The following is a 25,481-nucleotide window of genomic DNA, read 5'->3' as shown; positions in this document are numbered from 1 at the left end:
TATCTCGGTGAATGACTCACTGGAACTCGTGTAAACACAGGTGTAATATGGGCCTGCCGAGGACTCATAAGTCCCAGCGCGATGGTAGGCCAGCGCTCTCTTCCAACCCTTGCATTCCACATGCAGAACACTAAAGTTCACAGAGGTTAAGCAATTTGCCAGAGGCACCCAGCAAGACCTGGAATCTGCAGCCGGGATTCCCAGCCTCGCTCCTCCAGCCGCACCACCACCCTCCTCCCAAGGTAAGAGGAACTGGCAGTGACTGTACCCACGCCGCTTTCAGAGCCTCAGACCCAAACCTGGTTATTCCTCTCCGGGCCCCTCACTTCCTGCTTTCTTCCTCCGTCTCCCTCCCTGACCAGGGTCTCGCCAGGCCAACTGGACGAATGGATGCAGAACACCTATTCCCATAACTATACCTGTGCAAGCTGTGGCTAAGAAAGCCTTCAAACACGGAAGCTTGCTTGCCCCTGCAGAACTGAGCAGAGTCATGGCTGAGGAGGGGGTGGCAAGAGGGGGTTAGCTGGGGGGTGGGGGGGCGGGGGTCAGCTGGCGCCGGGAGTCGGGGCGGAGCTTCGCTGTTGCAAGCTGTGGGCAGGGAGCGGGAGGGAGGGGCGGGGCGTGGAGTTTGGAAGGATCGGGGGCTGGAGAGCTGTGGCTGCTGGGGCGGGCTCGCTGGGCCGGGGGGACGCGGAGAGGCGGCGGGGACTGCGGAGGTGCGGCGCGAGCCGCGGAGGGCGGCGTAACCGGAGGCGGAGGGGGCGGAGCCGCGCTCACAGCTGCCACCCGGCCGCCGGGCCCAGGCAGAGGCCACCCGCCCGCCGCCGGGCACGCACCGCGCGCAGACACTCTCCAAACAATGCTCCGGGGCGCCCAGTCGGGCGGCGGACGGCGAGGCCACCGACGGCGAGGCCAGAGGAGCGCAGCCCCGAGGTGAGTCCATGCTGCTTTTTGCAAATTCGAGCTCTTTTTGTCTGGCAAACGTGGCCTCACGGGTGTTGGTGGTGGTGGTAGTGGGTTGCGAGAGCGCTGCAGTCTCCGAGCAGGGAAGCCCCTGTCGGTGTCGCCCTGGGTGACAGGCGGCGGATCCCGGCGAGTGGAGCGACTGAACCGCGTGCACCCGGGGTTGTGCTGGAGGTGGAGGCGCCCAACAGGGAGAACTGGGGAGCCGGAGTGGTTTTCGATTCATTCGAGTATCGCGCTCTTTAAAGGGGGAAACTTTGCTTCGAGTTCCGGGAGCGGGGAACCGACTGTTCTGAGGGTTTTACTGGTCTGGCTGCTGTGTGCGATGGGGGACTGAAACGCTTACCACCGCGAGCATTGTCAAAGGAGCAGAGAAGGAGAGATCGCCCGGGCTGCTCGGAACAGTTCCCTGGGACGATTTGGGAGTTAGGGTAGTTACCTCTTTTGCAGCAGCGGGCCTTGGGAAGCAACTAGGTGATACCTTTTTCCAAGCCCGAGCTGAGCTCCCTAAATGCAGTGAGCAGGTTCTTAACCTTTGCTTGTGCTGCCCCCTCCCTAACCGGCGAAACGCGCGCGCACACACACACACACACACACACACAACACACGGAAAATAGAACCTCTCTACTTTATGTCTTGTGAATGGGAATGGAGCCGCCGGAGTATTCGCAGCAAGCAGCGGCCACTGGCTCACTGTGTGTATTTCTCCCAGGTAAAGCTCAGCCAGCACATGGTTTGCAGAGCCGGTAGCAAAGCCCAAAAGGTCTAGGGGCCGGGAGTTTTGCAATGCATTTAGCCCTGAGTCGGGTTTGAAAGGCTTTATTGATCACTGGGCTGAACTTTCATTAACAACGCTTTCTCTTCCTTTTCTGAAAAGGAAATGTGACAGGAAACCCTAGGGAATTCTGCAGTTTGCTATCTTGGGGTCCTGTAGAACTCAGGTGTCCTTCTAATCAGTTTAGACTGTAGTGGGTGCAGAACCACATTCCTCCTGCCGAGATTAGATTACACAGCATTGGAGAAAGAAAAAAGAAAAGAGAAAGTTGTGTGAATATAACAACTTATCCTCTGTGTGTGTTGGTTGGGGGGGGTAGTTAACGATTGTCACTTTCTCTCTTCTGCCTGGTTAACCCTCGCCAGCAAGAGTGTGTTGAAATCCATATGTATTTACGTTTTCAGATGTTGCATTAATTTAATTGCAATATATAGATTTTTTTTTTTTTTTTTTGGTTAGAGTTTTCCGGAATTCTGTCACTTTAGAGTAAGGCGTAAGTAACTTGCTGTAAATATGAGGGGTATTTTGAGCCAAGATATTTAATTTTATGGATCTGACCACCCATTTTCTTCAGATTCTTCAAGAAATGGGATGGGAGTGTATCTGACAGCTTTGGTCTTATAAATTGTAACCACAAATCTAGCGCAGAAGTTTGCAGAGATGAAGCTATTTTGTCATGGCTTAGATCAGAAAGAATGTTGAAATCTTTTTCTAATCTTACACTGCTGCCTCCCACTGCAGTGGGGGAATTTGCATAATTCTGGGGGCGCCTCCCCTCAGAGGTAAGGAATGTGGGCTGAGAAGGTGCCATTCCCAGGCTGAGGAGCTGGCACCTGTGAGGTGTGTCAGCTCACTCCTGCATGGTGAGCGCCACTTGCTGCATGCTTCACCATTTTTTACTTAAAACAAATAGGAGGTACTTCCAGGCAAAGAAATGCAACATGAAAAGGGCCCTTTCTGGCCAGACAGATATGGTGATAAATTCTGTTTGCTTTGACTGAGAAACCAGTTTTAACAGGATATAGTTAGTGATGATGGCAAATCCATTGTCCCCTTATTCAATGGTGTCCCCTTTAAATACCCCTCCACTCCACCCTCCATCCTGGAAATTAAACTCAGGGGTGCTTTACCACTGAGTTACACCTTCAGCCTTTTTTGTTCTTTATTTCGAGACAGGATCTTGCTAAGTCAGTGAGCCTGGCCTTGGACTGTGATTGCAGGTGTGCACCAGGGCAACTGGCCCCTTTAAACACCTCTGTGTCTCTGGGAAGTTGTGTGGTGAAAGTTGAAACTGACCTGCAGAGAATTTCAGAGTTGATGCTGAGAGCAAAGACAACATCATAAACTTGGGAGGGGGCTCTCAAGGAAACCTGCAGGATAGTAATCCCGAGTCTACCTAACTCCCAGGGCTATTGCAGGCCGATGGCTATAAAGGAGGGTGAGTGGGGGGCTTAGAAAGTGGGGCATCTGGCCCCAAGCAACCTCCCCATTACAAATTTGGGTTCCTGCTGAGGAGGAAATGAGATGTGGCCTTGCAAAACTGCTTCTTTGTGAATCTGTGGTAGCCGCTGAGGAAGTGGTTAGATGCCAACCTCCTCAGATAGCCCAGCTTGACCAAGAGCTGGCAGGAAGCTGATGAGCCCACACAGAGCTGGTTTCCAAGCTCTCTTCCTCCATCCCACAGAGTGGGCGTGGGAGCCTCTGCCTGTAATAGATGTGAGCCTGGCAGGGTCTTTCGTGACTGGGAAGGTCTAGTCAGCCTTGGCTCATCAGCTTCCCAGGAAGAACCCACTCCCCTCCCCTGAAGACCAAAACACTCCCTCCACTTTCCAGCTAGCCTGCATCTCTGAGACTGTAAGGGAAAGAGAAGCCCTGGGCTATGCCTCCTCTGCTTGTTGAAGCCGATGACTTGTCCTAGAGAACTTGGCAGGGAATGAACCTACTACTTGGGTGTAGTTGGAGAAGAAGAATTGAAATAGCAATCATTAAAGAAAAGGATCAAAGGCTCTAGGTGGTCACTGACAGTCTGTTCTTCTGGCTGTTCCTTTAGCTTAAAGATGGAGTTGGTTTCATTGTTAGCTTCGGAGGAAAAAGTGTTCCATTTAGCTTCAGCACTCCTTGAGTATAAGCACCTCCGGCTGTGAGTGTGGGAGACAAGAAAGAGGGCGCTTCCCACAAAGGCTCTGGAATTTTCTTTGGAGCTCGTGGCACATTCCACCTGGTTAGTCCTGTTGATTGTTTAGAGAACATCAACCTCAAGCAGATTCTCACGGAGCAAAGTGGAGTAAAACCCTCAGGTGAAACCCTCTCTGTGCAGTGAGAAACTGTTCACCTCCAGGACTCAAGGAAGAACAGGAATGAGGAACAGGGAGCAGCAAGCTCCTCAGTATTTCCTCAGTATCTGGAACCATGAGGTGAGGTGAAGGACTGCCAGCAAAGTTGCCTTCTCTTGCCAGAAGCACCAACCCCGTGTCCTTGGACGAGTGTCAGATTTTGTCCTTGCTGAAGTTTCCCCACCTGTAGGATGGGGATCACAGCTGCCGATGGGATGTTATTCAGATTAATTGGCTAATGTTTGCAGCCCTTTGATCTCCTCCGGGGTGAATTTACAGGGGGCATGGTGCAAACTGGGCTTCCAGCTTTACTCTCAGAAGAACTGATCTCTTTCAATAAGCTGATCTTCACCCCTGAGCTTCGATAGGGAAAGTAACTATCCGATAATCGCTTCTCTTATATTCTGTCCAGTCACTTTCAGGCCAGGACTGTGATGACCATGCATTTCTCTCTCTTCTGTCTTCCTCCTTGGCTTGCAGCGCCCAGCTTTGATGACCTCACTCAGCTTAGGCAGGGTTGAACCCAAGGAAGAGGAGGGGCCAGAATTCCCAGATGTCAAATCTCCTGACAAGGTGCCCCTGGAGGATGGACCAGCACCACACCTCTTCCTCAACCATTCCCACCTCCACCTGTCCGGCATACGGATGACAATGCCCATTTCAGCCCTTCTTCTATTTTTTTTTTTTTTTTGGATGGAGGGTGGTGCCAGGAATTGAACTTGGTCACTTGGTCACTGAGCCAAATTCCCAGCCCTATTTTTGAATTAGATTTAGAGACAGGGTCTCACTGAGTTGCTTAGCGCCTCACTTTTTGCTGAGTCTGGCTTTGAACTCAAGATCCTCCTGCCTCAGCCTCTGGAGCCACTGGGATTACAGGCGTGTGCCATCGTGCCTGGCCCTGCTTTTATTTTAATAGAGTTCTTGATGAAAAATTGTGAGTTATCTAAATGAAACATGTAATCCTGGCTTGGGTCCTGGAGGCCACCTGTCTGCCCTTAAATTGCTATAAGAGACATTACTAGGATCATCAACATCTTAAAACTACGTAAAGGTATTGAATCAATATTACTTTCTGGTTGTGAATTGTGTATTGTGGTTAGACGTGCAAATTATTAAATGGTTCAGGGGGAAAAGTATGTGTATGTGAAAAGATAAAGTAAAGAAAATCAATGTAATAGAATATTAGAAAATCTGGAAAAAAAATTGTGAGTTATCATCTGGAAGCCATTGTTTTTATTTGTTGTGCTACTTTGAGGTTCTTCTTTCTTTAGGGGCAGCGCCTTATGCTCTGGACTCCCTCTGCAGTATCTTAAGAATATATCCAGGATGTACAGGCTTCCCTTCTCAGACTCCATGATTCCCTCTTATAACTGTCCCACACCCTCAAGTACTCAGTGTTTTAAGGACCTGAAATGCCTTTTATTTTGTGTCTAGTTTTTGCAGCTCCTGATAAGGTCACTCCACCAGAGAGCGTCCAAGAACATTGTGACAAGGGCCCCAGAATAAATGGAATACTCATCTTTACCTTGTTGCTCCTCCTTACCCCACTGTGTCCTCTGTTCTCTTCCCTAATCAGATAATTAGACTCTAATTGCTAATACACCCATCTTCTAATCAGGCCAGTGATTTGCCTTTCCAGGAGACTGCTCCAGGACCTACCTCTGTCTGCCACAAGACTACGCCAGAGGGCTGGGCACAAGATGAACCAGCACACCACTGGCCCACGATGCTCCAGACCATCCGACTGAACCCTGAGAGCCCCAAAATGTCTGCGTGCAGTGACTTTGTGGAGCACATCTGGAAGCCCGGGTCCTGCAAGAACTGCTTCTGCCTACGGAGCGACCACCAGTTGGCAGCTGGCTGTCCCCAGCCCAGAGCAGGCAGCCTGCCCCCTCCACCACGCCTGCCCCCCAGGCCTGAGAATTGCCGCCTGGACGATGAAGGTGTGAACAGCTCACCCTACTCCAAGCCCACGATTGCTGTGAAACCCACCATGATGAGCTCAGAGACTTCCGACGTGTGGACAGAGGCCAACCTGAGTGCTGACGTCCAGCAGGTGAGGCTGACTAACCCCTGTGGTATTTTAATAGGGGCTGCTTCTTTTCTAACACTTGGTGACTGGCTGGCAGCCAGGGAGGGCTGTTGGAGCAAGAATCCAGTAGGATGGCTGCCCGTTGGCTTGCCCAGAGATTGCTTTGCCCTGACTGCTGCTATTTGGCGATCGCCACCCTGCTTTGTATCTGTCCCTTTAGGCTAATTATTGTCTCCAGTCCCTCAGATTTCCTCCTGTGATACGGAGACTTGTGTCAGGGCAGACCAAAAATGAAAAACCTCTTTTAAAAATTTCAACTGATTATTTAGCAAGGCCCTAAGCAACTTAGTGAAACCCTGTTTCAAAATACAAAATTAAGGGCTGGGGCTGTAGCTCAGTGGTAAAGCACTTGCCTTGCATGTGTGAGGCACTGGGTTCAATCCTTAGCACCCCATGAAATAAATAAAGATACTATGTGTTCATCTACAACTAAATAAATATTTAAAAAAAATACAAAATTAAAAAAAAGGGCTGGGGATGTGGCTCAGTGTTAAAGCACCCCTGGGTTCAATTCCCCATACCAAAAAATAAAAATAAAAAATTCAACTGAAAAATTTAAATTCATACACAATTAGCAGTCATTACATAATGAATCTCATGCATACAACACTCATCAACATAAGCTTCAAAATCCATCAGCTCATGACCAATCTTGTTTCATCTCTGACCTTATGCACCAATTGCATATCATTTTAGTAATGTTAAAATATAAAGGTTTTTATTTTTAAAAAAATGCCATTACCACACTTAAAATATTAACACTAATTATTTATTATCTTCTAATACTCAGGGAGGGTTCATAATCCCCCCTCTTTTTTTTTTTTTTTGTACCAGGGATTGAATTCAGGGGTGCTTAAATACTTACTAAGCCTCATCCCCAGCCCTTATTTATTTATTTATTTATTTATTTAGAGACAGAGTTTTATTAAGTTGTTTAGGCCCTCAGCCTTCCAGGCTGCTGGACTTACAGGCATATACCACCACTACACTCGGCTTATAATTTTGAAGCTTGGATTTAACAGTTTTGATCTAGAATCTATTGAAACAGTTACATCCCTAAAGGTTAGACCTTTCTGCTTATCTCACAGATAACCCATAGAAAGGTATAATAATTGAGATGACACATAGCCCAGCTCTACTGGAATCTGCTGACTTGGGACACATCTTGGAGGCTTTATGTCTAAGACATTCCTAAGAACTGCTTGCTCCATGTTGACCTCTTTACATGTTCTAGTTTTTCTCAGCCAATGTGGTGGGTGAGTGGATCAGGAAGGGTGTGTGAGCTTTATGTGAAAACAAAGGTCAGTTTTAAATCGGAGGAGGCTTAATTGAAGAGAGGCATTTCCTGTGGTTGCTATGAGTTCCATGTCCCTCACAGGGCTGTTCCATTTTCCCTAAACTGGTTACACCCATTCCCCAGGCCATTCCCTACACCTTCAACCTTCACCTACATAAGCCAGGGACTCTCTAAGTTCTGAATCCTTTGGGAAAGGAGCAAATGCAGGCCCTACTTTGAAACTGTTTTTAAAAGGGGTGGTGATAGGGACTTTAGAAGGGAAGGAAAAAGGAACAGGGATGGGAATGGCTAGTCCACATCTCTTTCATAGCCCAACTGGTCCAGTCACTTAGGCAGCTCTGGCTGAGGTAACCATTGTTAACTGGGAAAAAGAGCAGCTTTTTAGCTTTGCCTGAGGCAGAACCCAGTTAGTAGAGAAGAAGCCTGGACCCAGCTAAGAATGATCCCTCACTTCCTGCCCTGCCCGGCCACACACCCCAGGTGTTTAAAAATCATATGACTTCTGTTTCTTCTGGAATGCACCGTGCACCGTGACAGGGTTATCAAAAAGCCAACGAACAGAAAGCAAAAACGTAAAACCAAACCCTCTATTTTCCAAGCCTGTAAGAGACCTATTTCACCCAACACTTGTGACAAAGGCAAAACGTTCTCTTTGAGGGTTTGTGTTTTTGTTTTTTTTTTTTCCTATCTCACAGACTTAAGCCAAAAGCATTACAGACCCTGGGAGGGAAGCTGGGCTCAGTGGGTGCCCCAGCAATGCTCCCAAGCATGGGGAGATCAGAAGGGGGGTGTGCCCCAGAGTCCCTGCTCCCATGTGCTGGCACTGCACTATAAAAGGCAGTTGACAATGTCATGGCACTTGGCTGTCGCTTTTTCTCTCTTTTTCCTCTGACAAGGTCTAATATAAGTCTTTTCACCTTGGACTGTGTAGGCACTCTGGAGACGAGCCCCGGGCAAGCTCCCCCTCCCAAAGCAGGAAAACATGCCCATAGTTTACCTGGGCAGCTTCCGTGGCATACAGAAGCCTGCTGCTCCCCCTGCCTGCTCGGATGGTGGCCCTCGCTGCCCCCCAGCCTACGCCATGGTTGGCCTGCACAACCTGGAGGCCCGCGGGGAAAGGAACATCACCATCCTCCCTGGGAGCTTCCCCGACGAGAAGGCTGGACGGGAAGAGAAACCCTCCTTTCCTCACCAAGAGCTGCCCACGGCTCAGGAGAGCTTCCGCCAGAAACTGGCAGCGTTTGCCGGGATGACATCTGGCTGTCCCAAGAGCCCCAGGCCCTGCCCCTCTCCTCAGCCCCTGCGGGAGTCCCTGCCCTCTGAGGATGACAGCGATCAAAGGTGCTCACCCTCTGGGGACAGTGAAGGCGGAGAATACTGCTCCATTGTGGACTGTTGCCCTGGGAGCCCTGTCTCTAAGGATGCTGCTCCTAGGGGCAGACCTGGCGCTGGGACCTGCTCGCCCACCTGCTGGGAGCGGGGAACTTGTGCTGGGCCTAAGGACGAGGGGGTTCTGAGCTTCCCCGGTGAGTGCTGTGGCCAGGGCCCCACAGCCAACAGGCCCCACCTGGGGCCCAAGAAGCTGTCCCTTGCTTCAGACGCCGCCAGTTCTTCTGATGGCCTGTCCTGCGGCAGCACCAACAGTGGCGCCAGCAGCCCCTTCGCTGCCCACCTTGAGAGCGATTACTGCTCCCTGGTGAAGGAACCAGAGTCTGGGAAGCAACAGGACTCGGGCTGCCACTTGGTGACCTCTAGCAGATGCCCAGGGCTGGCTGCAGAGCCCCAGGCCCCACCCCACCCCAGGGAGGCTGTACAGCCAGAGCCCATCTATGCCGAGAGCACCAAGAGGAAGAAACCAGTGCCGGTGCCTTCCAGGCCACAGGCCAAGGCAGAACAGGCAGCAGCTACTCAGGGCCAAGGCCAGGGCCAGGGATGGACAGGTGATGTCTGGACTCAGAAAACAGTGTCTGGCTGGAGTCAGGACAGGGAAGGCTCAGACAGGACTCCCCAGGTGTCAGCTACCATTACAGTTATGGCGGCCCACCCAGAAGAGGACCATCGGACCATCTACCTGAGTAGCCCTGACTCTGCAGTGGGGGTGCAGTGGCCACGTGGGCCTGTGAGCCAGAACTCAGAGGCTGGTGAAGAGCAGATCTCAGATGGGCAGGGACCAAGCTCTAGTGAGAGTCATCCTCATGATGCGACTGAGAGCGCACCCAAAGGAAGGCCTGCCATCCCCCCGAAGCTGTCTAAGAGTAGCCCTGGTGCATCACCGTCTTCTTCCCCACTGGCTGACCCCAGTGAGGGGAGCCACAGTGGCAGTGGCGTTGGACCCCAGCCTCCATCCCAAGGCCCCACTGACCCCACTTCTTCCTGTCGGATCAGTGGCATTGTCAGCAATGAGCCTGCCAGATGTCCTCCACCTGCGACCTCTTCAGCCTTGGACCAGAGGCGGCCCAGGTTCCAGACTGGTGCCTGGAGTCGTCAGTGCCGGATAGAGGAAGAGGAGGAAGTGGAGCAGGAATTGTTGAGTCAAAGCTGGGGCAGAGAGACAGAAAATGGCATCATGGACCATTCAAATTCCTCTACCTGGCACCGTCTCCACAGCATGGATGGCTCCTCTGGACAGAATAGCAAAGCTGGGACTGGGATGAGCAAATCAGCTTCTTTTGCCTTTGAGTTTCCCAAGGACAGAAGCAGGATGGAGGCATTCTCACCTCCTCCCCCACCTCCCAAGTCCAGGTGAGTAACAGTGTCCTGTGGGAAAACAACTTGGCTCTAAAGGAAAAGTACCTGCTTGCAGGTCCAGGGCCTCTCTCCAGAAAGTTTGGCCTTTGCTGCCTTGCTGGAGGGCCTTTAGGCCCAACCTCCAGGCCTCCCCTCTGGGCACCAGTGTCTGCCCAGAGGCCATTGTGCCTTTATGTAAATTTTGAAGAGGCCCAGTGCAGCCTTCAGAGAAAAAGAATTATTGTTTGTGCTGGAGCTTTGCAAACAAACTTACAAGCAGAGCCCTGCAGGGTTTGGCTATTTGCAATGAATCTTTAAGGAGCTGGGGTTGTGGCTTAGTGGTAGAGCACTTGCCTAGCGAATGTGAGGCACTGGGTTCGATTCTCTGCACATAGGTAAATGAGTAAATCAATAAACGTCTAAGGAATGAATCTTTTAAAGCTAGAGGTATAGCTCAGGGTGGAATGCATGCTTGTGGGGGACTCTGGGTTCCATCCTCAGCATCACAAAAAGTAAAAATGGTGTTGGGGGGGTGAGAAACCCTGTCAGGCTGTCATCCCTATGGTATCCATATTTTTATACCTGGTACTCTTTTATTCCACCTCTCTCTCTCTCTCTCTCTCTCTCTCTCTCTCTCTCTCTCTGGTACTAGGAACTGAACCCAAGGTTGCTTTATCTCAGCCTTTTTTTTGCCTTTTTAAAAATTTTCAGACAGGGGCTTGCTAAAGCTAGCCTCAAACTTGCTATCCTCCTGCCTCAGCCTCCCAAGTTACTGGGCCTGGGTTTTTGTTCTTTTATAAGTGTCTTCTGCAGGATTTTTAAAGGAACTCTGAAGCTTTTTATTTGTATAAGTATGCAAAAGAGGGCTGAAGAAAGCAAAACAGGCAAAGCCAAGTGTGTGCTTAATAAACTATTACCCGGATGGTGATTAGGTACTGGGGCTAAAGTTAGAAAAGAGGAAGCTTTGCACTTGGTTAGTAACTCTCAGATGTTTATTTTTTTATTTTATTTTTTCAGTTCTGGGGATTGAACCCAGGGCTTTGTACATGCTAGACAAGCGCTCTACCACTGAGCTACACCCCAGTCCTCAGATGTGGTTTTTAAAGGAAAAAAAAAAATGTAGTTTCATGTTAGCACGTTGAATCTCACAGCTTTTCTCACAGCCTCGCTGCTATCCTGCCAGTTTAAAGTACCTTTCAAAGGCTCCAGAAAAATAAATGCCTTTTTAAAGGTATTGAGCTGTGCATGGGATTTAAATTGTGAGGGGGGAAAAATCCCTCAGTGAAAGCAAAACTGATTTTATCAGGGAAAAAAAGAAACCTGCTGTTTTTTTCTTTCTTTCTTTCTTTTTTTTTTAAAGACAGATTTCTCTAGTCCTGTCATTGCCAGTATTCTGTTTCAGTGTGCCCTAGGTTGATGTCAGAAACAAGGGAATTGACCACAGAGAGAAGCAGCTGTGACGCTTGACTTTGAACGTCAAGGCTCTCAGGATGTGATGTGATCTAACATGGGTTTATTCTCATGACCATCATCCCTTTGTTCTGGTAATGCACAGGCTGCCTACCATGCAGAATAGACACCTTTCAGATCTTCAGGTGATTGCAGACTCTTTGGCTACAATTTTAACTCCCTGAATGAATGAACAATTCACCAGCCAAAAATGAACTCCCATCTATATAATACTTCTTAAGGGCCAGGTACAGATTCAGGTATGTTAGACATGATAACTCTCTTCAGTCCTAAAGGGGAAGAATTACCATCCCCAATCCCTAGGTGACAAGACAGATATAGAGAGCTGAAGTAAACTGTCCAAGGCCACAACGGTACCTAGCAGTCCAGCCCCAGGTCTGTGCTCCTAAACATACAGTACACATCATCAGGCATAGGAGCATCAGCCCATTGTATTTGTGTGCCTCTGTTTCTGGTAGGTTGGTGGACAGCACCATTGTCAGTGTCAGAAAACCAAGTTTATACTCCATCTCTTTTATTGAGTGGCCTTGCACAAGCTGTTTACAGTGATTTGAGTTTTCAGGTTCCTCTTTTTCTAAAATGGGATGATAATACTTTCATAACATCCTATTATTGAAATAAGACGAACAACAGAATCTAATGGGGGAGGTAAGTTGTAATGTAGTCAGAAGCCACCCAGAGCTGTTAAGTGTGGCAGCAACCACCCATACCCTATAATAGAAACCAGCCTGGTCCGGTCCCGGAAATGCCACCTGAGCCTGGGGAAATAACCAAAACTTTCTCACTTGAGAATCACAGTGCTTGGAGAAATCCCAGTAACCATAGCAGCATGACTCAGGAAGGGTTTTAATTAGCATCTGGATTGAGATCAGAGTTTTTCAATCCAATATGTTTTGATAAAACCCTTGGAGTAAATTTAGCTCAAATCAGGTAGGAATCTCAGAGGTTCCAGCTCGTAAAGAACAAAACAAAAAGATTAAAAAAGTTCTTACTTTGGGAGAAAAATGTGGGAAGTAAAATTAACTTAAGGGAACACAGAAAAAAAGAAAAGAGCATCTTGTATTATTTAAAATAAGCCAAACTAGTCCATTTGAAAAGCATTTTCATTTAAGCATTGCTGACATAATCCTTTGAATCTTCATGTCTCCCCTGTGAAGAGATAAGAGGCAAGGCTTGGGACCATAAGCTGACTTTAAGGAATCTGGAATTCCTCTGGGGAGAGAGGGTATCATGAAGCCTAAAGCCTTCAAACCTAGCAGATTAAGGTGTAGGCAAATCAAGAGTGTTAGTGAGAATTCAGCCCACAGCTGATTCAGTACCAACACCAGTGTGCACCAGTTATTATGGCAGGCTGATGTCTATTTTCCAAAATGGAAGTTATGGAACATCTTCAAGGAATATGGGAAGTTAAGCTGATTTCTTGCATGGACCCATCTGTTAAATGGTTTCTATATCTAATGATTAGATATATGTATGCTTTATGCGCTCTAAACTCTAGAAAAAGAATTACTTCAAGCAGGGCTATGTTACTTTCCACTTACATGGTATGGAGAGATGGACAGATTTGTCTGCTTTCTTGGGCCACCATGGAAGAACAGAGAATGAATTTCTGGGTTGTCTATCATCCCCCTCCAACCTGGAGGGGGAAAAAATAGATGTCAAGAATGACTTGGTTTTCCTATGGTCCTGTTTCGAATGTCTGATAGTAGCCTGTCTGTCTTTGAGATACTGTCTTCTGTAAGCTCCCATTTGCATTCCTGAGAAACCTCTTGCTGTAATGTCCTGCAGAATAAAGATCCTCCAGGCACATTTAACGTACTGAAGGGTCTTGCTCTGGATGTGTTTAGAAGAGTGCACCCTCTTCCTGAGCAGGGAAGGAACAGTTTGGGCCTTTCCTGACCCTCTGCTGCTAAGACAACCTCCTATACCCGAACACTCACATGTACTTAGAATGATGGACCACACCAATCTCTGGGTCATTCTGCAGGTTATAAGGTGAGGATTGACAAGTACCGTTGGTTAAGAGATGAAATCCTGCAGGCAAGAGGCATGGCCTGTTAAACATCACCTTCAAGACTTAGGGCAGTTTAATGAGCTGCAGTACCTATGGAAACAATTAAGATGCAAAATAATGACATTTCTTTCTGCCCTTTGTTTCTTTGCAGATGCAAACCTAGTTTGAAATGACTTATGACTTTAACAAGTCAGTTAAAGGAGAGTCATCTAGTTAATGCAGACAAGTGTTTCACAAGGAAACCCCAAATTAGGATGATAGACCTGAGCATGGAGGTGAAATTGAGGAGGACTGGTGAATCAGAAATGAGACAGGTTTATATAGTTTTAGATCCTAAATAGCCTGGTCCCAGGGAGATAAGACTAATCAATAGTTTCCTCCAAGAAAGTGAGAGATGTGTTTGTTTTAAAATTATCACTCAGGACCGTTTTAATTTTAACTCACAGCCTGGTCAGTTCTTCCTTTCCTCTCAAGAATGCTGGGAGCAGAGGCTGAGTATGTCCTTGGGCTTTTTCTCCCCAGTTGTTCCTGCATTGCTTCTTGGCAGACAGGCAGACACAGTGTCATAAATAGAGCTCTTTTCTGTTCACAGAAGTGGACGTTTTGCTAACCCAAGGAACCAAAATGACTTTGTTGGTGGTCTCTCTTGTAACCTGGTCACTCAGCACCAGGCCCGAGGATGACAATAGAGTGAGTGAGGTGGCTGTTTGTCTCCAAACTCCATATCCAATCTGATTAAAGCTCCAGGTGCTTTGTTCTGAACACTCCCTGTACTGAAGTGAGTTTCAGGGGGTGGTACCCGTTTACTAGGAAATCCAATAGTTTCGGTGCTTCTTGAGCTTATCTGTGTGGCATTTGAAAATCACCGTTTATATAAGGAAGCTCTGTATTTTGATAATCTTCTTTAACTGTGTTTAGCCTTCTTGACCAAATTTAAATAATGAATTGGTCAGAGAGAAATGAATCCTGGGCCTACTCCAGTGGGAGAAATTGCCCCCCTCCCTACTATCCCTCGCCAGTTGTACACGAGATTGGCGAAGGAAACAGCCCCGTGTATCAACAGTGCAAGTTCATATTCTGTGCTAGGCCAGAGGCAAATTAAAAGTTAGCCTCTCCTATGAGTTTGTAGATAGAATCTGGAAGCATGGGGGACAGTCCATGTGCCATACGCATTGAAATTGATTCCCATCTTCCTGTTCTGTAATATTTAAGAAAAAAAAAATCACTGACCTGACAGTAATTTATATAAACTCGTAAGACATTCTAATTTTGAGCATACATCCTTGTCTAAGGCGAGGAATTAGAGATTCTTTAATTCATCAAATATCTACCAATTGCCTGCTTTTTGTTGGGCTCGGTGCAAGGCGTTTAAAACGCCAGTTACTGGGGTTCTGTCTTAAGGATTCTGAGGGTGGGGTTGATATGAATTAAATCAGCAGATGTGCAGCACAACTGCCAAAGGCTCGCTGCTGCTTTGATTTTCTTTGATGAGTTCTGTTCTCAGAGGATCTGGATTCTTTCTCTATAAAATAGGCCAGGTGCTCCTTGACAATAAAGAGCATGCTTAGCCATTCTGGGAGGTCTAGACTGGTTCCTGGCATAGAGTAGATGCTCAAGAAATGTGTTTTAAATGGGACAGTTGTAGGCAGAGACCATGCCCTGTTTATTTCATTTTACAGAAAAGCATCTGCCTTCAGGCTTGGCACATAATAGGTTGCTCAAGACTTATTGGGAGAAGCAGCTCAGTTTGGCTTTGAATCTGAAGGATCCATCCTGCTTGCCTTGACACTGTGTTCATGCCTGTTTTTGCATGGAACACAGAATGTCTTCTGTTGCGTTAAAATGGGTCCATGTTTGCTTCTCTTGAAGAAATTGTAAACTTCTGGGTGTGCAGGGGCCACAGCTCTTCTTAGACTTCTCTATAAAGTACCTTTCACAGAAATTGACACCCAACAGGTGTTCAATGCAGAATTGAATTTTAAAGTCCATTGGGCACTATAGATGAAATATTTCTGGATTTGATTTTTCACTGGATGTGGTTTATAATTCTTGGCTGTCCATGCTCAATAAAACATTGTCACCATAGTTGAAGAAGTTGAGGTTAATAATTGTTCATGCTTCAAGGTGGGCAAACACCACATGGGCACAATACATACTTTCATGGATTAATTACTCTCTAGTGATTATACATTTCACTTTTGCAAGGGGGTTTTATTACACTGCCCCCCCTCCCTTTTTTAAAAAAGCTGAGCAGGTGTGTAGAGCCAGCCCTCTCTGTCACAAGAATGTTCTTTCAGGGAGCAATCATCTAAGAACTTTTTTTTTTTCTTTCACCCAGTAAGTTACCAAGTAATTCTAGGGTGTGGTTTTGCTTCTCTGAGAACAGAGTTTTTTCATAGTCTCTGAGGAGGGTTGGAAAACACAAACTTGGACTATATGATTGCGCCTCCTCTGTCTATCATGCAGACAGAGGGACTTTGTTCCTAGAACGGCTGGCCTACTTTTTTGGGCACAAAGGTCATCAATTGGTGAGAAATATTCTCTACTAGTGGCCCAAGGAATGTTTTGTCGTTGGATTGTTGTTTTGATTGAATTTGTCCTTCTTTTATCAGGGTTGATTAATCAACTATAAAGAATCATTTGTGCCCTTTTCTGCAGCTAATACATTTGGAAGGTCTATAAAATAGGCCAGGTGCTCCTTGAAGATAAAGTCTTCATTCTCTATGTTTAAATTGCTCATTATTTCTTCTATTGACTTTTGGGCAGATCCCTAAAGATGCTGGGTGTTACGAGTGTTTGTGCTATTCCCATAAAACTTTGGAAAATTTCTTGCTTTGATTAGCTTGTGTCCTGTACCCTGGATGGCTTATTCTCTGTGCTTCTCTGTCAGGCAGACTAATAGAAACAATTCTTCTTTGTTCAGTGATAAGGGGAACTTTCAGGTTGAAGACTACCTTAAAACAAAACAAAACAAAACAAAACCTTCCCTTTTACTCAGATATTTTTCTGTTGAGTTAATTTTAGTATCTGTCACTATCAAATGATCTTGAGTCCTCGGTAATTTGTTTTTTACCCATTTCATACCCATTTATACATGTGCTATAAAAATTTCTCTGACATGTACTTGTAGATCACTAAGAAAAGGGAAGGAAAGTCTGGAATTTGCATCATTTAATATGATTCTTAATATGTACTGATCAAAAGAAAAATAAGATTTTGTGACTGTATATTCTTGAACCATGAAGGCAGTTGGGTTGCATCCTCTATGCCAATCCTGATCAGTTGGAGGACTACTCTGGAGCTCCCTGTGGGAACCCACCCAAAGCAAAATTTGCCACCACCAATTGGTACTGTCTAAAGGTCATGCAGAGGTAAGGGTACAGGCACAGGTGCCAGCTACTTGCAATCCAGTCTTAAAATCTAAAATTTACCATTTAAAATATGAAATATCTGATAGTCAATAACCATTCTCTGTGTTAGCTTAAGAATTCAAGAATTCCCTTACTTTGTGGATGGGGTCTGTGGTCTGTCTAGCCCCATGGCCCTAAGCTCAATATTTGACAGAAGATGTCTCTTTGATCACAGCCTCATATTCCAGACAAGATGCCAAAATGTTTTGTTTCCTCCCAGGGAAATTATTATAACTACTCTATGAATTTTAACCTTTTGAGAACTCAGTATTGAAATAAAAAGCAACTACCCTTAAGTGTATTACCCATTATTTAAAGTATTGTTTTCCTTTACAAACTTAAATTTACTTTTTCAGTCCTTAATTTTTGAGCAATGTCTGGTCACTTAGCCTTTCCTCTTTGGCTTGTCCCTCTGACTTCCTATGTTCAAAATTAAGGGTGAGTTCAGGAGATGGTAGATGCAGAAGGTGTGTCAGAATCCTCTAGAAGGCTAGTTTAAGCATGAAAATTAGGTATTATCAATTGGGGAAATAGAACAAAACTATTGTTTTCATAATACATAGTACACAGAGTTTTCTAACACTTCTTGACTGTTAATAAGTAGACCTTTTTTTTTTTTTTGGTTCTAGGTACTGAACCGAGGGTCTTGTGCATGTATGTTAGGCAAGTGCTGTACCACTGAGCTACATCCCCAGCCTCTAGACCCATCTTTCTTTTAGAGATGCTCAATTGGGGACAGACATGTTCCTAGGAGATTAATAGAAGAAAACCAGGACAGATATTTGCTGATGTGTCATATTTACTTGGTAACCCTCCTTCACATCTCACATAATGTCTTTTCCCTATTCATGTCCTCTCCAAAACTTAAAATAGAGCAATTGTCTATCAGTGAATGCTAAACTCAGACCTTTGACCCCACAGCTTATCCTCCTCAGTGCTTCTCCATTTTTCCTACAAACCATAAAGAAAGATCTGAGAGCCTTGCATCCCAAGTGGGCCAGACCTTGCAGGTCAGGGGCTGAGACTTTTTTTTTTTTTTTTTTTTTTTAAATCTTGGCATTCATTGATTCAGTAAATATTCAATTGAAACCCAGGGCCTCACTGGGTATAGATGAGCCCTTACCATTCACAGGTGGGTAAAGTACAGATGACTCATTAGATGATCTTAGCACACTGGTTTACTGTATGTAAAAAAACAAACACAAAACCACATTGAAACTCCGCTTTATATCATATGTGAAGGTGGACTGCAGATAGTCTAATGACCCAATGTGTAAGATAAAACCAAAAATCTAGTTTAAAAACGTGCACAGGAGTTTAAAGTCCCTAAAAGTATAAACCATAACATGATTTATGGATTTGAACCCATCCAATTAAAGATTTCTGTAAATTGGAAGGTGCCATAGGCAAATAAGAGATGAGAGATTGAAAAAGGTATATAAAAACCTGAACGGGATTAATGTAGAGACTATTTCAGGGCTCTTATAAATCAACTAGAGAAATCTAGAGAAACCAAGAGCAAAGTGGGTAAGAGACAGAGTGAACCAAAGGAGAAACCAAAACGTATGACAGAATAAGAGCTACTTAACCTCATCAATAATCAGAGATGTGACATTAAGGAATAGGAAGTGTTATGTCTACCAGATTGATGAAAATTACAGTCATATGATACCAATTTGGGCAAAGATCAAGGAAAATAGCTGTATGTGCCCTGCTGGTGAGGGTGGAGGCTGGGCCAGTCGTTCCAGAGAATAATAGGACAGTTCTCAGGAAAATTAGGTATGAGAAAGAGCCATGTCCCCACAGTTCTCATTCCTGAGTGTGTGCCTCAGAGACACCCACACAGAGGTCCACAAGGAGGCAGCTACAGGAAAGATGACAACATTGTTTATAGTAGCAAGGAGTTAGAGCAAACCCAGGTATTCATCTCTAGAGAAACAGATAAATAAAATGTCATGAGTACAAAATGAATTGCTTAGTAGAAGTCAGAAGCAGTGAACCGAAAGTATGCGCAAAAACATGGATGGACCTTAAATTGGTATTGAGTGAAATAAAGGAACAGAAGATGGAGGATCCTCGCAGAGCGTATTTAATGTAAATTAAACACACAGTAGCACTGTATTTTTTTTTTTTCTTCTGGGGATTAAACCCAGAGCCTCACCCATGCTAGGCAAGCACTCTACCTCTGAGCCATATCCCCAGCCTAACACTTTCTCTTTTTAAAAGAAAGCTGCTTTGTCGATATTTTTAAAAATACACAATTTTTTAAAAAGCTGTAGTAAATTGCATAAAATATAAAAATTTACTATCTTAACTATTTTTTTCCAGTACTGAGGATTGTACCCAGGGGCTCACAAATTCTAAGCAAGTACTCTACCCCTACGTTAGATTCTCGGTCCTTTTTTTTTTCAGTTTTTTTATTTTGAAACAGGATCTCACTAATTTGCTGAAGCTGGCCTCGAACTTGTAATTCTCTTGCACTAGCCTTCCAAGCAGCAGGAATTATAAGTATGTGCCACTATGCCTGGATTTAATAATTTTTAAGTGTACAGCTTAATAGTATCCACAGGGCATTGATTCCACAGGGGATTGATTCCAGAACAAACCAAGGATACCAAAATCCATGGAACTCAAATCCCATGCATAAAATGACACGTTATTCATGTGTAACCTACACACATCATTTCAGAATTTTGAGTCATCTCCAGATAACTTTAATACCTAATAAAATGTAAATGCTATGTAAATAGTTGTTATGCTGGATCATTTAAGGGGTAAAGACAAGAAAAAGTGTCTACATAGATATTCAGTACAGATGCGATTTCTGTTTTCAAATGTTTTCTATTTATGGTTGTTTGAATCTGCAGATTCAGACCCATGGAGAGGGAGGGCTGACTGTACACTCATGTTGTACAGCAAATCTCCAGAGTTCTTTTCATTTTGCAAAACTGCAACTCTACTACACTAGGGCTGAGACTATAGTTCAGTTGGTAGAGTGCTTGCCTTCATGCACAAGGCCCTGGATTTGATCTCCAGTGCCAAAAAACCCTACAACTCTATACAACTCCCCGTTTTTTTTCTCCTGGTTGTAGACAACCACCAATTTCCTGTGTAAATTTCATTATTCTGGATACCTTACATAAGTGCAGTTATATAGTATATGTCTTTTTGTAAATGGCTGTTTCATTGTACCTAATACTTTCACCTTTCATCCATGTTGTATCATGTTTCAGAATTTCCTTCCTTGGGTTTGCTTGCCCATTCATCTTTCAATGAGCATGTGAGTTGCTTCCATTTTTTTGGCTGTTGTGAATAATGCTGCTATGAACATGGATGTACAAAAGTCTCTTCAAGACTTTGCCTAAGAGTAAAATTGGTGGATCATTTTGTAACTTTATTTTTCATTGTTTGAGGCTCTTCCCTGCTCTTATCCATAGCTACTGCACCATGGTGCACAGCGGATCCAGTTTCTCTACTTCCTCTCCAACACTTACCGTTTTAGGTTTTTTGATAGTTGGCCATCCTAATGGTTCTGAAGGAGAATCTCGTCATGATTTTGATTTGCATTTCCTTAATAGTTAGTGATGTCAAGAATCTTTTCATTTGCTTATCGACAGTTTCTTATAGAGAAATGTCTATTTTAAGTTCTTTGCCCATTTTTTGGTTCCTTATTGTTATTTTATTGCCATTGTTGTTGAGTTGTAGAAGTTCTTTAGATAGTCTGTGTATTAACCCTTTATCCGATAGTAGAATTTGTAAATATAAACTCCCATTCCATGGGTTGCCTTTCACTCTGTTGATTATGTCCATTGATGCACAAAAGATTTTAATTTTCATTCTGCCCTGTTTATCTATTTTTCTTTTGTTATTTGTGCTTTTGGTACAATACCCTAGATACCATGGCCACATCCTGTGTCATGACGCTTTTCTTTGTTTTATTCTGACAAGTTATAGTTGTAGGTCTTCCATTTAGATCTTTGATCCATTTGGGTCTAATTTCTGTATATGATATTAGGTAAGGGTCCAACTTCATTCTTTTGCGTGTGGGTACCCAGTTTTCTCAGCACCAAAAGAATGGTCTTTGCACCTTTGTTGAAAATGATCTGACCACATATGAAAGGTTGACTGCTGAGCTTTCCTGTCTTTTCTACTGGTCCATATGCCCATTTTTATGTCAGTGTCACATTATGTGATTAGCTTTGTGACAAGTTTTCAAATCGGGCAGTGTGAGACGTATACCTGTTCTTCTTCATCAGGATTGTTTTGACTGTTTGTGGTTCTTTGGGATTCCATATGAATCTTAGGATTTTGATATGACTTCATTGAATCTATAAATCACTTTGGGTAGTGTTGGCATCTTAACAATATTAAGTCTTCCAGTCTATGCGAATGGGATGCCTTTCCATTTATTTGTATCTTCTTTAACACTGTATCTTTAAAAAATAAATAAATAAATCCAAAATATAAACCAAAGAGCAAAAAGTAGATATGAGATATTTGGGGAAGTAGGGAATTAGAGATGGGATGAAAGGTAAACTAAAATACAGAGCAACGTGAAAATGTATCATTAAATGAGACTTATGGTTATCTCTGCCCTTGACAGAAGCACAAACAGGAAAAGAGATCATGACTCATGGAGAGATTGAAAGAGGACTTACTTGAGGGAGATGAGTATGGCAATTAAGAAAATGAATAAAAGTGATGAATGGTTGGAACAGCTTCTCTGGGTTAAGTCCAGCATTTCCTGGGAGCCCAGAGAGGTAGGACAAATGATTAGCCTGCATGGCTGTGCACCTTTATGGAGAAATCCTGGGCTTGCTTGACAATGTGCAAGAGTGGCAGGTTTGGGGAGGTTACGCAGAGTGGGGTGATTTCAGCAAATGTTGGAAACAGGGAAATGGAACTATTGAGGCAAGATGGTGTTAAACCTCCTAGGTTTCCTCCTAGGTCTGATCCATAATTGGACAACAGGCTGAACCAGCATGAGGAGTGGGGAAGTAGCTTATTCTAGCAACTTTGTTCCCATTAGTCTCCCAAGCTAGCAGAGTGGGAATGAAGGGTGGTAACCTAAATAGTTGGACTCACATGCTGGACTTTCAAGTCTAGCAAAGTGGACTTGAAATATTAGTAATCAAGAGAAGGAGCAGGTGGTCCAAGAATTTTGAAAGCAGGGTTACCAAAACCAATAGCCCAGAAACGAAGATTCCCGTCGGGCACAGGTGATCTTGGTGGATAAATTCTTACAGGAACAGATCAGGAAAAGAACCACAGTGACTCTCAAGTTCATAAGAGCTCACTAGTGGTTTGATTTATTCTATCAGCAGAGGTATATGCTGGCGGTGAGTAGGTGGGGTGAAGGGAGAAGGGATCCTACAAGGCTGGAGGTACTCAAGGAAGATTGTTTATTTTGCAGGGGGATAGCAAGTTAATACAATTAAAGGACTGTTCCTTTTCTAGACCTTCCTATAATGGAAGCAGGGTGACAGGGCTGAGCAACCTGATGAGCTGAGGATTGTGTTGGCCTCTGAATCTGAGGCTACACTCAGCTGTCAAGCTCATGAACACATAGATTCAAAATGAGGTCTGGTTGATGGATACATCAACTCTTTCTGTTTATTTTATTTTCTTAAATCATCTTCTTGGTTGTCTTTCTTCCTTCAGGCTCCCTAAAATGCCATAACAGAATTGCCTCATGAGGCAATTTTGGGTGAATTTACAATAACTCTGGGCATGGTGCTGCATGCCTGTAATCCCAGAGGGTCAGGAGGCTGAGGCAGGAGGACTGAGTAGGCCAGTCTCAGCAACTTAGTGAGGCCTTAAACAACTTTGCAAGAGCCTGTCTCAAAATAAAATATTTAAAAAGGGCTGGTGATGTAGCTCAGTGGTTGAGTGCCCCTGGGTTCAATTCCTAGTACCAAAGAAAGAAAAATTAGAGGTCTTAAGATGAAGTCTCTAGCCCATCTAATTCTGCTTCCATCCAGGAAGCAAAAGGAATCACTCATTTACTGTAGGCTACTGAAGTCGTCTCTCTGTTTATCCATCCATCTCTCTATTCATCCATCCATCCCTCTGCTTGACTAGTACTTTCCATACACATAGTGCAGTTTTTAGCAGTTTATAAATATTAACCCACTGAATCTTCCTAACATCCCTAAGAGATAAGCATTCTTGTTATCTTCATGTTATAAATGGGAAGCTATAACACAGAGAGATTAAGCGCTTTCTTCCACAGCCAGTAAACAGGGAGCCCTAATGTTCATGCTCTTAACCACATCAGTGGCCTTCCTAGGCCTTCTGAAATCCATTTAAGAAGTTCTCAGTTGCTTGAATAGCTCTTCTCTCCAAAGGCTCCTGGGCCCCTGCCCACACGGTGCCCACCCATAGCCAAGGCAGCTGGCGGGAGACGTTCTTCAGTGCTTTGCAGTTGTTCGGTCTTTAGTTTCCATTTGTTACCCTCTTTTCATCTCCTCTGCCCGTCTGCCCCTCTCTCATGGACAGGTGTAGACTTCCTCTTCGACTTTTCCATGCTCCAGATGGAGAGACGTTGTTCTTAGGTGATTGTGATATAGATGAAAAGTGTAGTGGATTGGGCAACAGGTCCGTTTCTGAGTTCTTCAATTCCATTTCTTTCTTTCTTTCTTTTTTATTTTCTTTTTTTTTTTTGAGTCACAGATTTATTTAGGAAAGCAGGTAGACATTTAAGGAAGAATGTGAACTCTCTCAGGGGGGTAAACTAAGAATTGCACATTCAAACGAGATCGTGGACCATCTCCAGAGGAAGAGACGGGCTTCAACACTCCTCTTTGCACCTTAGCTGTGCTTGCTCCCATGCACGCACGCAATCTCCCCCACTCCCTTTCTCTTTTGCCTCAACTGAAACCTGCCTGCCCTAGGAAGCTCCAGGCATTTGCCATCCCCACCCTTGCAGCAGGCAGTCCAGAGCTTCTCTGGGAAAGTACACAACCATGCAGTCTGGGACCATGAATAAAAGATTGGTTTTCTGAGAAATGAATGGCCAGTCTTTAACAAATATTTATAGCTCTCAATGTCAAAGTGTATTTGTCTGCAAATTTGACCAACTTAAACGTTTTGATTCCTGATTAAAACCAACTAATAACCTACAAGTTGTGTCTCTATGTGTGTGTACACACGTGCACATGTTTCTCTAGAAATATAGGGAAAGGCACATTCAGTTTCTCTGTTATTCTCACTCACCAAACTGTCATTGTAAAAGGGTTCAGGGGGTCCAAAGAAGTCTCTCTACTCAGATCTTCCTGGTTCTGGACCTGCCTAGCTCTTGACACATCACTGACAAGAATTTAAGGACGCTTCAGGTTTTGACAAAGAATGAATTTCATTAGAAAGTGAAATCAGGAGGCTGAGGCAGGAGGATCATCAGTTCAAAGCCAGCCTCAGCAAAAGCAAGGCTCTAAGCAACTCAGCCAGACCCTGTCTCTAAATAAAATACAAAATAGGACTGGGGATGTGACTCCATGGTTGAGTGCTCCTGAGTTCAATTCCAGTACCAAAAAAAAAAAAAGTGAAAGGTGAAGACAAGACAGGAATTCTCAAAGCTGAATTTGGGCTACCTTGAGAGTGAGAAGCATTTTGAGGAGTCTCCTGCTCCCTGCCTTTCACCCTTTGGCATTGGAAATTTAACCTTGAGCCTCACTGGCAAGTGCTATACCATGAACCCCATCCCCAGCGCTTTTTATTTTGAGACAAGATCTTCCTGAATTTTCCAGGCTGACTTTGAACTTGCAATCCTCCTGCGCCTCAGCCTCCAGAGACCCTAGAATCATAGACCACCTGACTTGGCTGTTGTTTTGAAGGAAACTGGAGGGGGCACGTGGGAGGGACGTGGGAAGATGTCAGTCTGGTGAATGCAGTTCTTTGATCCTGGGTCACAAGTGTCTGGTGCTCTCCAGAAACCTCAGGTTGGCATTGTCTCCTCTGTCTAGATAATGTTTGGAATGTGCCTGTATTATAGGTTTCTTAAAACATGTCATCTAACCTGAAATTATTAGATAGGCTAACATGCATGTTCATTTTAATTAAAACGAGGCAATTTGGGGTGGATTTACAATAACTCTAAGATTTGTAAATATCTCATAAATTTGGGAATGTCAGCCCTGGAGGAGAAACAGGTTTGGGGAGTAAGTCTGATCATGGGCCTTTTAGATTTACAGGTCCGGTCTACGTTTCCTCTGCTTTTGTCTCCTTTCTAGCTATATTTGTTCTTTCTATTTTGAAATGACACAGAAGACTTCTGTGACCAAATATGGGTGGGGTTTACCCCACACACCGAGCAAGCAATTCATTCTGCAGAGTACATGAGCCCATAGGTGTCCTCTAACTCAATTCTGTTCTGTCACTATGCCTGGAGATGGCATCGGACCT

At 44.7% G+C, this 25,481-nt stretch overlaps 1 protein-coding gene across 1 annotated transcript in view; it reads left to right on the top strand.

Annotated features, from left to right (window-relative positions):
- Positions 1-781: 781 nt before the first annotated feature.
- Positions 782-25,481, top strand: part of Prag1 (PEAK1 related, kinase-activating pseudokinase 1) — a 53,727-nt gene continuing 29,027 nt past the window's right edge. The window contains exons 1-3 of the mRNA XM_076853771.1: positions 782-933; positions 5,711-6,127; positions 8,392-10,202. Of these exons, the coding sequence (XP_076709886.1) occupies positions 5,798-6,127; positions 8,392-10,202 (2,141 nt within the window). The 5' untranslated portion in view covers positions 782-933; positions 5,711-5,797. The remainder of the gene's footprint in view (positions 934-5,710; positions 6,128-8,391; positions 10,203-25,481) is intronic.

The sequence above is a fragment of the Callospermophilus lateralis genome, chromosome 4, assembly GCF_048772815.1.
Source record: "Callospermophilus lateralis isolate mCalLat2 chromosome 4, mCalLat2.hap1, whole genome shotgun sequence".
In the NCBI taxonomy this organism is placed as follows: Eukaryota; Metazoa; Chordata; class Mammalia; order Rodentia; family Sciuridae; genus Callospermophilus; species Callospermophilus lateralis.
This window is presented reverse-complemented; position numbering and strand designations above follow the sequence as displayed.